The sequence below is a fragment of the Morone saxatilis genome, unplaced genomic scaffold, assembly GCF_004916995.1.
Source record: "Morone saxatilis isolate NCDOM2014 unplaced genomic scaffold, NCSU_SB_2.0 Contig11, whole genome shotgun sequence".
Taxonomy (NCBI): Eukaryota; Metazoa; Chordata; class Actinopteri; family Moronidae; genus Morone; species Morone saxatilis.
In genome coordinates this window covers 18970621-18986628 of record NW_023339663.1, presented here as the reverse complement: position 1 = coordinate 18986628, position 16008 = coordinate 18970621, and the positions used below count along the sequence as shown (strand labels likewise).

The following is a 16008-nucleotide window of genomic DNA, read 5'->3' as shown; positions in this document are numbered from 1 at the left end:
CCATAGCGGCAATTAGTGTGTGTGTGTGCTTGAGCGGTGCAGCAGCGATAGCCAGCATTGATCCATGGAGGCTGTGTCAGGGGGAGATAAGGCCTGCCTTTCCCCAGAGAACAGCCCTGGGCACAGGGGAGAGAGGAATAGAAGGAAGAAGAAGAGGAGGAAGACTCTAGTCAACTGGATGGATAGAGGGTGGGCAGGGAGGGTAGGGAGGAGAACTGATCTTGACCCTCTCACTAGCTTCAAAACAAGCTCTACTCTGTCTTTTTCATTCCCGTTGTTCCTATAGTTTTACTTTTAAGTGGCAATTAATTTACAAAAAAACACATTACAAAACAAGCTTGTATATTTTTTTCCACATGCAGATTATTATATTACATTTCCAGTACAACAGTAAAAAGAAACTCTCGCTAACTGGTTCGGGGTAAAACTTTTAAATTAACAATCCTCTCTCTTGCTTTTCTTCTCTATATCAATCTTCCCCAGGTTTCTCTACGCTGTCTTTGGCAGACCAGATGAGTCTACTGCAGAGTGCGTGGATGGAGATCTTGATCCTACGCGTTGTGTATCGCTCACTGTCCTTTGAAGACAAGGTTAGCATCTTTGGCTTTAGGTTTGTCTCTTGGCACTTGTGACATATACAATATAGATACACATGTTTATTTGCAACCTCTCTGTGTCTCTCTTTAGTTGGTGTATGCTGAGGACTACATCATGGACGAGGACCAGTCGAAGTTAGCTGGGCTTCTGGACCTGAACAATGCCATCCTTCAGCTGGTCAAGAAATACAAGACTATGAAGCTAGAGAAGGAGGAATTTGTCACTCTCAAGGCCATTGCTTTGGCTAACTCAGGTTCGAAATTCTTCATTCTCAGCTGATGTTTTTGTCTCTGTGAGTCTGTTTGTGAGCACACGACTAGTGGAGAAAGAGTTAATCCTAGGAATCTCCTGTCCCATGGGACTCATTTAAACTGAACCATCAAAGGACTCATTTCAATACTCCACATCCAAACACACACAAACAACCGCAACAGTATACTTTCACACACTGAGACAGTCTTTGCTTTTGTCAAACCTCCCACTTTCACTGTTAAAGCCACACACAGTTGTTGCATCAAACTCTTAATAGTCACACAATACCTACAGTTATTTTACGCATGCATACACACACAAAGGCACCGTACAAACACCCACACACACACCTTCAACCTGAAGCCCACCCCCAAACAAAGTGGCGATCCCTTTTACAATTAGCATAGTCGTCTCTTCAGATGCCTGTTAAATAAGGTGAAATCATTAGAACCCAAAGTCTGTCGATAAAGCCCCTTCTCTGATGTGTCCAGCTGCATCGACAGCTGACTGACACACACACGCACACACACACACACTCTCTTTCAGACACACACACACGCGCCTTCTTCCTCCCCTGACCCGTCTTTTGAACTTTGTCTTGGAAGCTGGCCAGCTCTTCAGTACTCTTTAATTACAAGGGGGTAGCTGTCAATACAATGTGTTTAAATGGGAGAGCTTTGAATAGGGAGGGAGGGGCCTTTTGTTCTTATTCTTCCACCATCAACACACATGCACGTACAACACATTCATACACACAAATACACTCACACGCTTTTTCTCAAATATGTTAACTTCATCTCTCTGACACATTATGTAAACACACACTTAGACATGTAAGATTAGTGTGTACTTAAATATGAGCCACTGACCTACACTGGCTACATAGTGTCATGCACATGCATGCAGAAAGTATTGACATGTTGTTTTCCTGTGGGCTATGTGTGACAATCAATCTCTTAGCTATTGCTATTTGTGTGTGCACGTGTGTGTATGCATGCGTGTCTGTTGGTCTATAAATGTTGCTGACTGAAAGATAAGAAAGCTGGCTAGTTCTGCTATTATGATGAATTATTGTGTTATATAGTCCTTGTTGCCTTCAAGATTTCCATTTGCCTGGATGAGTTGACAGGCCTGGGAAGAGAGAAAGAGTGGTTTAAACATTGCTGCATCAGATTTCAAAAGCATAAATGAAATGCTCAGAGTCACAAGCAAACTGAGGTAATGTAGACAGATATATTAGGTACACATGTGTTGCTAATCGGTTATTTTCTTGATATATTAGTTCATCTGTTGGCCCATAAAATGTCACAAAGTACTGAAAAATGACTAAATAGCCATCTAGAATATTTATACTAGAATATTTTATTTGATTCTTCTGTTGAAAACTGCCTGATCCTAACTCTCTCTGAAGTTGAAATCTCTTTGCTCAGTTTTGAGCCACTGGTTGGCTCAACCACAGACTAATTATTCATCAAAAGCTTACCTCACTGTTGAGAAAACTCACATTTGTCATTCTTTTAACTGACTGAAATCGAAACAGCTGACACCCAAATAAGAACTTTGCATCATTGCCCAGACTCTCTAACTGCTCTTCAAGACAACAGAATGCTAGCATTAGCATTTTGAAGGGCACTGACACTAATTAATTCACAGGATGCTAATCGTCTGCATTAATGAAGCCAAGCCTTAAGAAATGTTAGCAAACGTGCCCCACATGTAAAGACAGCTAAACTAGCCATGGGAAACAAGAGGCACGTGTGCGTGTGTGTGTCTATGCGTGCACAAGTGTGTCTGTGTGTGCATGTGTGCATTGTGAGTACCATGTTAACGTGTGTTTTAACAGCCTTTTGTGCTCGTGCTCATTAACGTCTGCTGTTTTACTCGAGAGTGTACTGCGGGTCACAGCACAGGCAGCGGCCATGTCTACCAGCTAAAATACTAAAAGCACAGTATTAATCAAAAACAACGTGGAAGTCATTAAACTTCATTCTAACTTGTGGTCATTATCGGCTGTACATCAGGTAACCACTTATTAGAAAACCAAGAATAAATAGGGAAAGGGGATTGCATTGTAATGCTGATTCATTTGTACATATAGCTTGTGTTTATTATGTGTTTGTCACTTTGTCACATCTATTGTAGTAAGCATGCTGCATGCTGGGGGAGCAAAATATTTGGCCCGAAAATGTAGTGAGTGATACTGACAAAATAGAGATCTGCAAAACAGAAGTTTATATGCTATGTAGATTATATTTTATGTTGTTTCTGTATAAGGAAAATGTAAATAATAATCCAACTCATAAACTTTAGTTGGACCACCCACTCTCAGTTAAAATGGGAAAAAGTAGAAAATCTGAGAACAGATAGAAGCTGAGTTTTCTATTGATCTGTATAGAATCCAGCCCACTGACTGATCTGGTCCTGCATACTGATACATGCATTACACTCTATAGATCCAACGCTGTGTATTTGATTGTGTTTGTGCACGTATAAGTGTGGACACCTATGTCTATGTGGCTGTGTTCACACATTTTATGTTGAATTTCATTTTGTCTGTGTGGTTTCATTTATCATGTTTGTGTGAGTTCGTACTTTCTTTGCCATGGTTTGTTCGTGTGTACATGTGCTTGTATTCAACTTCTGTGCATGTGGATGGTGTGAGCATGTGTTTAAAATGTTTTAATTACACACACATGCATAAACATTGACACTTTCCCAAAGAAAGCTCCAAAATGTTCAATTGCTCACAAATTTGTACCACTTAACATTTACAACTCTGTTGTTTGACAAGTTGCTATCAAATACACCCCAGAAGATATATAGTGATGGATATTAAAATGTGAAGTGGCTTGGTGATAAAACGCCATAACAACACTGATTCATTACCTTCTCACGGACACACATACAGTTCATATAGAGTTTATATAGAGTGAATACATTAGACTGTCATTCTGTGTGTGTGCATGTGTGTCTCTACATGAAATACCTGTCTAATATGTATACATGCACTCATAGGTCTCATCTAGTTTGTGTGTGTGAGTGTGTGTGTTGGGGTGTGGTTGCCTATCAATAGTTGCCTTGTGATTATTATTTAACATGCATGTAGTCATTGATCGTACACATTGATCGGAGGTTTGGAGCTAAAGGCCAGCTCACATTAAGACTTTGCCTCCCTAAGGGGCAATATGGAGCATTATCATTGAGGGACATTCTCAGCCTTTACTGCCACATATGCTGAAACACACCTTACATGCCAGCTCAAAGAGAGATTACAGATGTGCAGCCAAATACTTATGCAGAGGCACACACACACACACACACACACACTCTCAGGTGTTCCCGCATCTCTCCATCATTCTACAAGTCTATTTCTTTTTTCTCCGCCCACTTGTCTCTTTGTCTGTCCATTTATCACACCCACAGATACACACTTTACAGACAGAAGGAGGGAGCAGCCTCTGCATTTAAAGCCCCATTCCTGGATTTAGTTTCGGCTAGAAATTGTGTTTCTTCCATCAGTATACATATTAGTATACATAGTATATATAAATTTCTCCTTGGTCTGAAGTAAAAACATGTTTTTCACTGCCTTATATTCACATGCAAATGTAGAATAGGTATGTTTCACTTTTTTATATACTTCAAAATCACATTTCACTACACTGTTAAGAATGTCTAAACTTGCTTCCAGGAGCATCCCTGCATTGAGCCTGTTTGGATTTTGGATTGAATCTTTAGCACCTGTCCCCTTTGCAGCACTGAGCAATAACACTAACACGATAGCAGACAGAGGGGGCAGAGGGACTGACAAAGACACATACTGTTATAAACATTATCTGAGAGAGTTGTGGGAGCTTTCTACACTGCAAAACCTGCTGCTTTTACAGCTGGAAAAGGCAGAACATAGGCATTTCATAGTCAGAGAGTTCACTGAACATGAGGAAACTGATCTCATTTTCATTTATATAAATGCATTGTCCAATTTCATAATCTTCTAATAATATAAATATAAAATAATAAATAAATCCCTAACTGCCTATTTTCCTTTATTGATATTTTGCATATAATACTTATATGAAGCATGTAACAATATAAAAATCTTGTCCCATCACATGGATGTGGACCATCCTACAAATGCCCGATCAAATATCTTTTTTGTTGGGATTTGAATTTCAGTCATGCATTTTTCTTCCTTCCTTCTGCAGACTCCATGCACATTGAAGATGTGGATGCAGTGCAGAAGCTCCAGGATGTGCTCCATGAGGCCCTGCAGGACTACGAGGCTGCTCAGCACCAGGAGGATCCCCGCCGGGCAGGCAAGCTGCTCATGACCCTCCCCCTGCTCCGCCAGACCTCCACCAAGGCTGTGCAACACTTCTACAGCATCAAGCAGGACGGCAAAGTCCCAATGCACAAACTCTTCCTGGAGCTGCTGGAAGCCAAGGTCTGAGGCCAGGAGGATAGATGGAAGGACAGCTAGACACCAGTCTGAACCACCTGAGCTTCAACTCAAACTCTCACTTTAAATGACCTCTTGCTCTTTTACACGCACACACTCTGACACACACGCACACACACACACACCGAAATATGTCCCTGAAATATGTCTGCTGACACATCCCCCTATGAATAGACAAGTAACCTAAACCTCTAACCTGAACACCTAAACCTCCACCGTCTTTAACAAAAGGGTGCTCACTGGACCTTTTGTTTTGGGGAAGATGCTGACAGACTGACATGACTCCCCTGCTACCAAGGGAAGATGATATTTCCTTTTAAAACTAATAACAATCACTTACCAGTTACCACGGTGGCTCCGAACATTGAAGATGGCAAAACTCTTATGCATTTAATAACGATTCAAATGTTATTAATGAAAAACGCTTAAATGAGGACACATTTAAAAGAAACTGAAAACTTTTCATTTTAGTCCTGAGAGACTGTAAGACTGCACTCGTGTCTCCTTTTCCCACCCTATTTCCCCCCAACAGAGTTTTTTAAGTGTTCAAGAAGAAGACGAGTGGGGAAAAAAAGAACACTAATGAAGTATTAATGACGTTTGTTGTCAAATTACATGTACAATGAAATTTGGATGGATGGACAGAAAGAAAAGAAGAGGAGATTTGCCCTGCCAAAGAGTGGAGCTCATCCATTCAGAGGATGCCAGCAAACTTTAATGTCATAACCCAAAACTGTTTCTGCTTTGATCTACTAGTGGCTTTCAATGCTGGGCCTCAAGAGTGCTGCTGGTTTTGTTCTCCACCAGTTATTTGAAATGTTTCTGGTTATTATGAAAACCAGCAGGGCTCAGAGTTTCAAGGACCAGGATTGGAAACCACTACTGTAAACACTTTCTGGTTCTCCCTAAATCAGCTCCTGGTTTCCCATGACTCCCTTACTTCAACGACAACTTTACTGTTTGTTGTATTTGTTGAAGACCAGTTACCCTGGCCTCCCAAACCTGTCAGTATTAACATAGTATTAGTGTTTGCACACTTGACATGGCTGAAAATGCTTTCAAATATTCTAACCACTTGAGGTGTGATTGATGCAGTTTAGAAGTAAAGAAATATATATCACTAGCAATTAATGAAATAAGACTTGATCTATACTGTCAAGAATGGATTCCTGCTTGTCCGACTGGTAGATGCTGGCTTAGTCCACATTCACATGTGATGCTGTTTATGGCTGTCAAACACTCTTCTTGTGATTGGACATCTGTTTGAAACATTTTCAGCCACTTAGTGGCCCAGGTTTGCAGCTCTCCACACTCAAGTCAATAGAGATTTCAGTCTGTCAATGTGCCATGAAGAATAGTCCAGCCCATGCTCATTACCCAAACTCCAAAAACTGCAAAGTGTCACGTCAGTACTACCCTCCTTGCGCCGTTGCATTCACAACTTCCAGCTCATCTCTTGCGTCAGTACAGAGATATTTATGTGAGTCATTCAGGGAGTGATGAAGGAGCTTCAGTCACTCAATGCAATACAAACCAGAAGGAAAGGTATGCTGACAAAACTGACTGAAGAACAACTATTGTTGCTTTCAAACTCCTTATTTTTTCTTTATTTCTATCTTTAAAATAATCTTAGCGATGATACCAGTATTAGGGTTGTAAATAACTGTCATCCTGTATATGACATATAACACGGCTTTGTTTTTGTTATTAATATTGTCTTCTTAAAACTGAATCAATCAATATGTCTTTCCTTTTTTCTATCAGCTTGACCACTTTCAGCAATTATCATATATATATAAATATAACAAGTAATAATGTATTAACAAATCAGCGTTTATCTTAGGAAACTGAGCAATAGTGGTTTTTAAAGGAGGGGTTTGTGCATATGGACTAAGTCTGCAATATTAACATAATGTGCCAGTCTTAAATTTGGGAGAGAGGATAGGGATTTGAGGAGAGTTTGTAGCTTCTCTTTTTCTCTGTGTAACTTGCCATAAGCTATTAGATAACAGTCAATATTTCCTTTGTTAGAGACAGTCAGGCAGAAACAAATATGGACCATGAGATGTTAATGCTGCCTCCACATAAAAGCTGGGTGAAGAATAGTTATTATAAGAGTTGAAAAAGTAACACAAGCAGCTAAAAACTAAAAGATCCAACATCCGGTTTGCAATTATCAAATGGTTGTTGATGTTTGCCCCTTTCTCGTGACCAGGCTCTTGTCACGTTTAATCTGATCAAAACAAGACAGTTGTTTAAAATCAACTGTTCAGTTATACACAGTTTTTGTCCTTGAGGTTTATGTTTCTTCAGCTGTGTGGCTGATTGTGGGGACCATCAACTAAATCTGGATCAGTGCTGAGGGAAATGGGACTAGCAAAGACAAAACATCATTTGAATTCAAAAAACACCACAGTGACAGTTTCGTGTTAGCTCGTGATTCCACTTCTTGTTGCACTTTATCTAAAAACTTTAAAGGAAATGTTTGTGCTGTAACAGTGAAAACCAACAATCCTACCAAATACAATCTAAATTGATAAAATGAATAATAGGTCATTTTTACGGTAAATTGTATAGGGGAATACATTACAGGTGGTTTTACTGATATTCCTACATTTATTTCCTAGCTAGTTATCTGTCTACTAGTTTGTGTTGTAAACACCTGTACAACCTGTAGTTTAGTTACATACAGAGGTCAGATCAAATAGCATTTTCAAAATGTGAATTTGATTACCTTAACCACACAGACTTCCAGTGTCTAGAGATTTCCAGGCAACATCAAGGACTTTCCTGTTTTTATTGGCAAGAAATGGAAAGCTGAGCTTACAGAAATCTGTCTGACATTTTACAGTCAAGTGAAGAAACATCGATTTCATTGTTAGAGCAAGGCTGCATATGGTGTGCTTGACTGATCACAGCTTTAACACGTGAAGACAGTCGAGGGAATTTATTTTATATCATTGTTTATGTTATTTCTAAAGCCGAGTAAGAATGCCAAAATGTGTAATCCAGATGACGGTGTAATCTAATATAAAATGGCAACTTGTCACAGCTGAGGAGTGCTGCAGTTTAAGTGTAGTTGATCTCTAACATCACACGCTCTGTATCAAACATCAGTATTATTAGTAAGGGGTATTTTCTCAGCCTTCTTAAACATTGTATATTGTAAATTATACAGATTATAATTCTAACATAAGACATTTTATTGGAAACAAAATCGAGAAAAAAAAGAAAAAAATGTAGTTCAGCCTCGATGTGTGTTTCATGTTCGCTGTTTTTTCTATCAAGAAAAAACCCAGTTTCTTTACTTTTATCTGTTTTTGTTTTAAGGTCCTCTTTCTGTTTGATCCTTTACTCCGCTGTTGAGTCCTCTAAGGCGTTGCTGTGTACTTTTTCTTGTGGTGATTCCCGTTCTTGTGCCGTGTGCTTCTTCTTTAGACAACACAGAGTAGAGTAGAGGCCATGTTGTCTTGTCTGTCGGATCAGTCCGCTGGGGGTCTGGGTACCGGATTCTCTCCCAATGAACCGAACCGGATATGAGGCTCTTCTTCTAGAAACTTAACTAGACCACCAAGATCAAATTACAGTATTCATCTTTACCAAACTATACATAACTAATTAAATATTTAGTATCTAAATGAAGAAACACCATACAAGTATTTAAAAAGGGATCATTTGTGTAACTTTCCTGTAGAGTAAACAATATACTGTATATCTTTAGGTTTAAATAACGATGAAATGAAAAGGACATTTGAGTAATTCAGAACTGTAGGTGACTCTTTTTTGATAAACTCGCTGTACATAACTGCCTTCCATACAGCTCGGCTCAATCATTATCTTTACTGTCTCAGCAGTCAAAAAGAGAAAATATGAAGACGAAAAACTTATTTTCCCCCCCATTCTTATGTCCTGTTTTTCAGCTCATTTCCAGAAAAATATCTTGCTTTACAACAAAGAGTAAAAAGTGATCGGAAAGGTGAAGGTTAGGACTGAAGATTTTTGTGGGTTGATGGGGAATGTTTAAGAAAAAGCTTGACATGTTTACTTTGCACTTGATGTTTTTCTTGTTCTATTCACCATGCACACATTACATTGTGGGACATGTTTCTGCTTTGGCCCCAGTTATTATACTTATTGTATCTCTTTATACACATTTATAGATTTATAGATTCTGCGCTAAAAATAGCATAAATTCAGAGATTCTAGGACTCTTCAAAGGTCTTAAACATAAACATATAAAGTTTTTAGAATGGAGATATACATACCAATTATTTCACAGGTGCATAAAAGATATTTGTAAGTGAAGTCCCAGATGACAGAGTTGAATTTCCTATTTTGATTGTAACTCCGTCTTATTGTCAGAAAGACGGTATGTCTTATCATCCACTGTACATTAATCCACAAACAACTTATAGAAGAAAGGTGCTCTTTTCTTACTATTGTTTCTTTTCTGTTACTGTTTTTATTTATTTGTCAGTTGACAAACCAATCCTGTGTACTTCTGAACAATTCAACATGATAAAAGATGTTACACGTCTCCCTAAGGTGATTAAGGCTGAGCTGGATTTGGTTGATTTAAGTTACATCTCTTCTATAGCATTTACGATATAGATTTTTCCAAATTTACTGAAATATCAAATTACCAGTTTCAGTCAAGTAATTAATTGAAAATGACAGTCATGGTCATTTGGGTCACTGGGATCACTGAATTAAACTGCTGTTATTTCAGATGACTAAAAAAAGGAACAAATCCACCAGCTAACATCAGGAGGTAGACTGTGTGTTTATTTCAGAAGTTTTGATAACTTGCTGCTCATAGCCAAGATATTATTTAGATGTAAAGACGAGAGTGACTTCCCTTGAACAATTTTTGTTTCTAGTTAAAAAGCAATATTTTAATGACTGTAAAATGACAAGACAAGAGTTGCACTTGTTTGTGTTGGGTTATACATCCAAATGCTGTTGTAGCTATTAAGGTTATTCTGCAGTTATTGTTAAAACCATATAAATGACAACAAACCAAACTGGTATTTTCTATAAGGAGCGTTGGAAGACGGACTGTCTGGGTTTTTGCAGAGTCTTTGATAGAAAGAGTTTGACCTGGTTGCACTTTGGGCATCATGTTACCGCCCTCATCTGGAACTTCCATTAGCTGCGAATGCTCTATGTAACAATAGTTTAGCCAGAACAGGAGGTTATTTAGGCATAGCGACAAAGCAGGATTGTCCATTTACCATGGCTGCCCCTGAAATCTGCTAAGGCCAAACTGTGTCTATCTACAGCTCTACAGTGTTTAGTCATTTAGTTGTATTTATTCCCCAAATGTAACTGCCACTTGTTCTGCAGCCAACCCTGCAGTCCGAATTTGCAAATGTGATCAAATTATCTAAGGGAGAGAGAAAGACGACACATTTGGACACAAAGGATATTTAAAGATGAAAGACCCTTGTGTGGTGGAGAAGAGTTGTGTACAAGAGAAGACCCTGTAGTGTTATTAAAAACATGTCTGTAGATTTTAGATGTGCTTCACATCAGTAAATGAAAAAAAAAGAAAAAAAAAGAAACAATAACCTGTATATTTTTGTGACGTGTATCATACAAGTGTGCTCCAACAATAATGTCCATTTGTGTAAATGTATTTATTTCACATTGTATATATTGTTCAATGCAAAAAGAGAGACCTATGATTCTGTAACTTAAACTACTATGGGTTGAAACATTACATGTGTTACTCCAGACTATGCCTTTCAGGATTATTACAGTAGAGCAATATCAATTAAAACCAGGCTTCCAGTTTTGACACCTGTCTTTTGTCTCTGATTTTTACACACACTTTGTTGTTTTCCCAATATTGGTGTGTTTTCTTATATACATATATAACATTTATAAGAGTTTACAGGGCATGCATGCCAGATTCTAGCAATGCTCTACCTCACAAGATTATGTTTATACCGCTTTTAGACAGACAGCAGTCCCCATTCATTTCAATGAGGCCAGTGCGGCTAGATGCCTGTAAATCCTACAAACAGGACATTTAATGCAGGCCTGTTTTCTGTCTGAAATCCCACTTAAAGCTTGGGAAATGAAGCATTGTGTAAGGTTCAGGTCACACACCTGCAGGTGGAGAAGAGAGTAGCAAGAGAGAGGTGGCAGATGTAGTAGATTGCATGCACCCTAAACACCACATCATTGTAAACATCTTGTTTCGCGACATCTCCCATTAGCTAGCATATGTTGCCATACACAGTCTTATTGATAGCATGCTTGGTAACATAAAGTTTGTCTCAAAATTTTGTGAGAATTCACTTTGTTCAAACAATCTAACGAGAAAATCGAACAATCTAACATTAAATTCATGACTGGTTGCAATTAAGACAGTCCATACAAGGTCAGGAGCACAGGGGGGAAATTAAACAGGGGGACTGCAACCATCCTGCACCATGTAACAAGAAAACCTAACTGTAACCTGACTGACCACCAATGTGCAGATGAAACTGGTAATCCAATCCCAACACTAAAACGTTTTGCCTGAAAATAAACCTAAACCTTTTCATAATTAAGACGGCCAAGAAATGCACAATACGTACTGAGTCATTTTTGTTACACAGTTAAAGTGGTTTATAATGCTTTTAGTTAAGGGTACTAGAGCTGTGGCTGACAAGGTAGGGGGGCATGTTTATTGTTTATTTGCTAAATGTATCTATTATTCTAGAGCATTCAAACATAGATTTAATTTTTTCATCCGAAGTAAAATGAAAGACAACCGTAAAGAATGAATGGAAAGAGGCAGAGGGAGAAGGAAGTGGTAACAGCTTGCTCCAGTGGGTGGCTAACTACTGTCCATTCTGAATGGCCAGATCTCCTGCTCTTGCCAAGGGCAATAAACACATACACATACACACACTGACATAGGACATACTGTGTACAACATTAAAAAGAAGAGATCCTACAAAAGCATAAGCAAACATGACTAGCAAACAAATCAACAGAGGCTTTTCAGACTCCATCTCTCTCTTTGTCATCCTATAACCCATTCTTGCTGATTTTTTAACTTACTTTTTTTACTTCCTGTTTTTTTCTTTCAGACATCCCTCTCAGTATCTGTCTCCCTATCCCTTCATGTTCCTCTTTTTCATCTCTCTCTCTCTCTCGTTCTCATTCTCCCTCTCTGTCCCCTAATAGCCAGCAGCAGTAAATGGGATGCAGAGGCCAGATATTTAATGTAGCAGAGAGCCATGAAGCTTTTTAAGCAGCCTTTTTCTTACAGGGGGAGCCCTGACCTGCAGGCAAATATTTTTCAACCAGATGACATAAGAAGATATTAGCTGAAAGAGAGCAAGATTTTTATTCCTTCTCTCTTTCCACAATTTCTCTCTCTCTCTCTTTTCTATTTGGGTTGCTGCCTGGTCACCCAAGCCTCTGCACATACGTTTTATTTTACTTGCTTGCCTTTTGGAGTTCATTTATTTTATTTTATCTTTGATTCATTATTATGATACGATAAAAGCTACTTGAGCATTTCAGCTGCTGAGGGGCTCTTATCGTTAACCTTGTGGAACGCATGTAAGAGTGGGCTCCACACGCCACATCGCTAATGGCCAACTTAACTCCTCTCTTCTCCTCCTCCACCTTCTGGCTTCATCTACATCTCTCCTTCTATCTCTGTCTCTCTCTGAGCATCCTTCATACCTTTATCTTGCTCATCTACTATCTCCTATTTTCTCTGATAATCTCCTCCTACCATATTTCTCTCTGGTTTTTTTATAGATTTTCCAGTTGTAGTCAAATTGTTTGTATTTTGTTTTGAATACAAGAAAATAAAACTCAGCTCAGGTCTATTCAAATCTACTCAGCATGACTGACTAATGAATGACACTGTTTATTGTAACAGTTTAACTTAAGCACTAAAATAAGTATATAATCCCGATCTGTCACTGTTGATAATTGTGATTAGCTGGATTTTTCACTGGTTTAAAACTCAGCCGTCTGATAACACATTTTCAGTCACCATAGGCAATTCATCCATGGCAGATATTATTTTGGGGTCCCGCAGGGTTAATTTTTTGGCCCCATTTCATTCTCCATTTACATGCATAAAGTTTCACTGTTATACCAATGACACACAGTTATAGCTTCCCATAACACCTAATGGCACCATTAGTCTCAACAGTCGTAGAAGCTGCCTCGCAGATATGAAGTGTTGAATGTTACCAATATTTCCACAACTTAATGAATCCAAATCCAAAGGATAAGATCATTTTCCATTCAAATAACATTAATTTACTATATATGAAAATTAATTAAGAAGAGAAGTATACAATTTGATGAACATTTGAGCTTTGATGAGCAAGTAGTTTAAAAACGACAGCTTGTGCACATAAGCACCTTTGGTCATTCAGTCAAAACTTTAGTGTGCCTGCCTTCATTAATACTGCAGTGCTTGGACTCCTGCAGTAAGTTAGACTACTTCACTGGATGTGCATGGGTGGAAATCACTTCATACAGCAAGAAATCATTAATTTTTGGAACTTAACTTTGGCTGGTGATTAGTGTCACTGTCATTTATATAGCCCAATATCACAAATTTGCCTCAAGAACATCTATAACAGCATACAACACCCTCTATCCTTAGACCCTCAATTCAGATAAGACAAAACTCCCCCAGAAAACATTTTAACAGGAAAAGAAATGGAAGAAAGCTCTGGAAGAGCAATAGAGAGACTGACACAAATTCAAGATATGTTGTGTGCTTGTACAGAATACACTAATGTTGTAAAATTACAGTATGAATGACACAATTATAGATAGATGGTAAACATCTATGAAGAATGGAGGAGGATGTCAAAAAACCTCCAGGTGCTGTCAAACACACCTGAACCACACGACCACCTGTCCATCATGGAAACCTGGAAAAAGGACAGACTACACAATTTACAAAGAGGAAAGAACAAACACACAGTGGGAGAGAAAGACAAGAACAACATGCACACAAGGGAGTGAGAGAGACATGAGGAGAGGCTGGAGGACAAGGAAGAGGGAGAAGAGAGAGGATAGGTACACAGCTTGAATGCTCATATGCTTGTGGGACACAAAAAACAAGAGCGTTAGAGAGATGCAGTGGTTTTCATAAAGTTTACAGTATTAGACAAACATGGACTATAAGTACTAGGCTTAACAGATACATTGAGACTGACACCAACCCGCGGGAAGGATAATGATAATACGTACAAGGTCATCCAAAATAAGCAGCTCACTAAAAGTAAGGAAAAAATATGTTTTGAGTATGGATTTAAAGACCCACTGTCTAACATCATCAAGGAGGTTATTCCAGAGGAATTAATATGATTAAAAGGCCACTACCTGAAGACCTGGAGGTTCTAAAGGGTTCATAGTGTAAAAGCAAATCTCATAAATAAGTAGAACTAAGACCATTAAGAGCTTTATAAACCAATAAAAGGATCTTAAAATTACTGTTGCTAAAGAATCTGCAATATCTGACAAATGAAGAAAACCAGAGCAATGATTATGACCTGTTAGCTGTGTATGCAATGCAATACTGGAAAATAAAACAACTGAATGCAACTACTTTCTAGTAGGAAGATCTGGCAATTTTATTCAGAAATCTGTGATTTTCTTTAAAATGTGGAACATATAAGTAACACAGTTACACAAACTGCTTCATTCAGACCTCACACTGGAGTCTGATTTCATTTCAGAGCGGCTCTTATTGGGTTTGGGAGAAAGTCTGGATGTGATTTTCTCATCCTAATACACTGAAACAGGGTCAGTCTCCAAGGGTGACCATATCTGTTTTAGGCGCTGTGACCTGTAAAGTGCTAATGTGTGGCAGCTTCACACTGACGGTGTTTCAAAGGCCTGTTTTGGGTCTATTTAACCCTCCTTGTCTATGTGTGTGTACAGATATATATTTATAACTATATGGGGATGTGTGTGGGTGGTTCTGTGTTCATTTTGGCATGTGTAATTTAGAATTTTACAATTTTGTTGGGTCCACATGTGGTCCTATGTAAGCTCTATTTGTATGTGTCTAAATTTCTATGCGCCTTTGTGTGTGTATGTGTGCGTGCGTGTCTTATCCCCATATCCCCTTGTATCAGTGGTAGGATTCCCTTGGGTTTCACAGGCCTAGTGACATGGACTCACGGTGGTAATGGCCTTTCACAGCATCTAGCTCCCCTGACACACACACACACACACACACACACAAACAACACAGATACGGAGAATAACACAGTTCCGTGGCAAACGAGCTAGTGCACAAATATAGGCACAGATGGAGAAAATACACAAGATAGATAAAGCATACAGATAGTAGTAATAAACATTATGAGTTACAAAGTACAAAAAATGTCATTTTAAGATAAAACACTGTGGGGGTCCTTTTTTCCATTTTTCCTGCAGCAAATAATAATCAAAAAGAGTAAAAAAGTGAGGGGTTAAGAAATTACATTTGCAGTAGAACGTGGAAATGGAGTAATTTTTTGTTTCTCCCTCATGATTCTCTCCTTGTTTTTTTTTTGTCTCTTCTTTACATTTATTTTTTGTTTCCTTGTCCCATGCTTCCATTCACTTTCTCTCTCCATCAAATCACATATGTCCTACTTAGCTTACATTCTAACTAGCAGACCACTCTGCCTGTAATTTACGGCCCCTCGTTTGTGCAAACCTTCAATGATTTA

General features: G+C 38.6%; 1 protein-coding gene across 1 annotated transcript in view; it reads left to right on the top strand.

The window, feature by feature from the left end:
- esrrga (estrogen-related receptor gamma a) overlaps positions 1–11090 on the top strand; it is a gene marked incomplete in the record, with an annotated part of 76502 nt that extends 65412 nt beyond the window's left edge. The window contains 3 exon segments of the mRNA XM_035652059.1: positions 484–590; positions 688–850; positions 5055–11090. Coding sequence (XP_035507952.1) covers positions 484–590; positions 688–850; positions 5055–5299 — 515 coding nt within the window.
- Positions 11091–16008: the final 4918 nt, after the last annotated feature.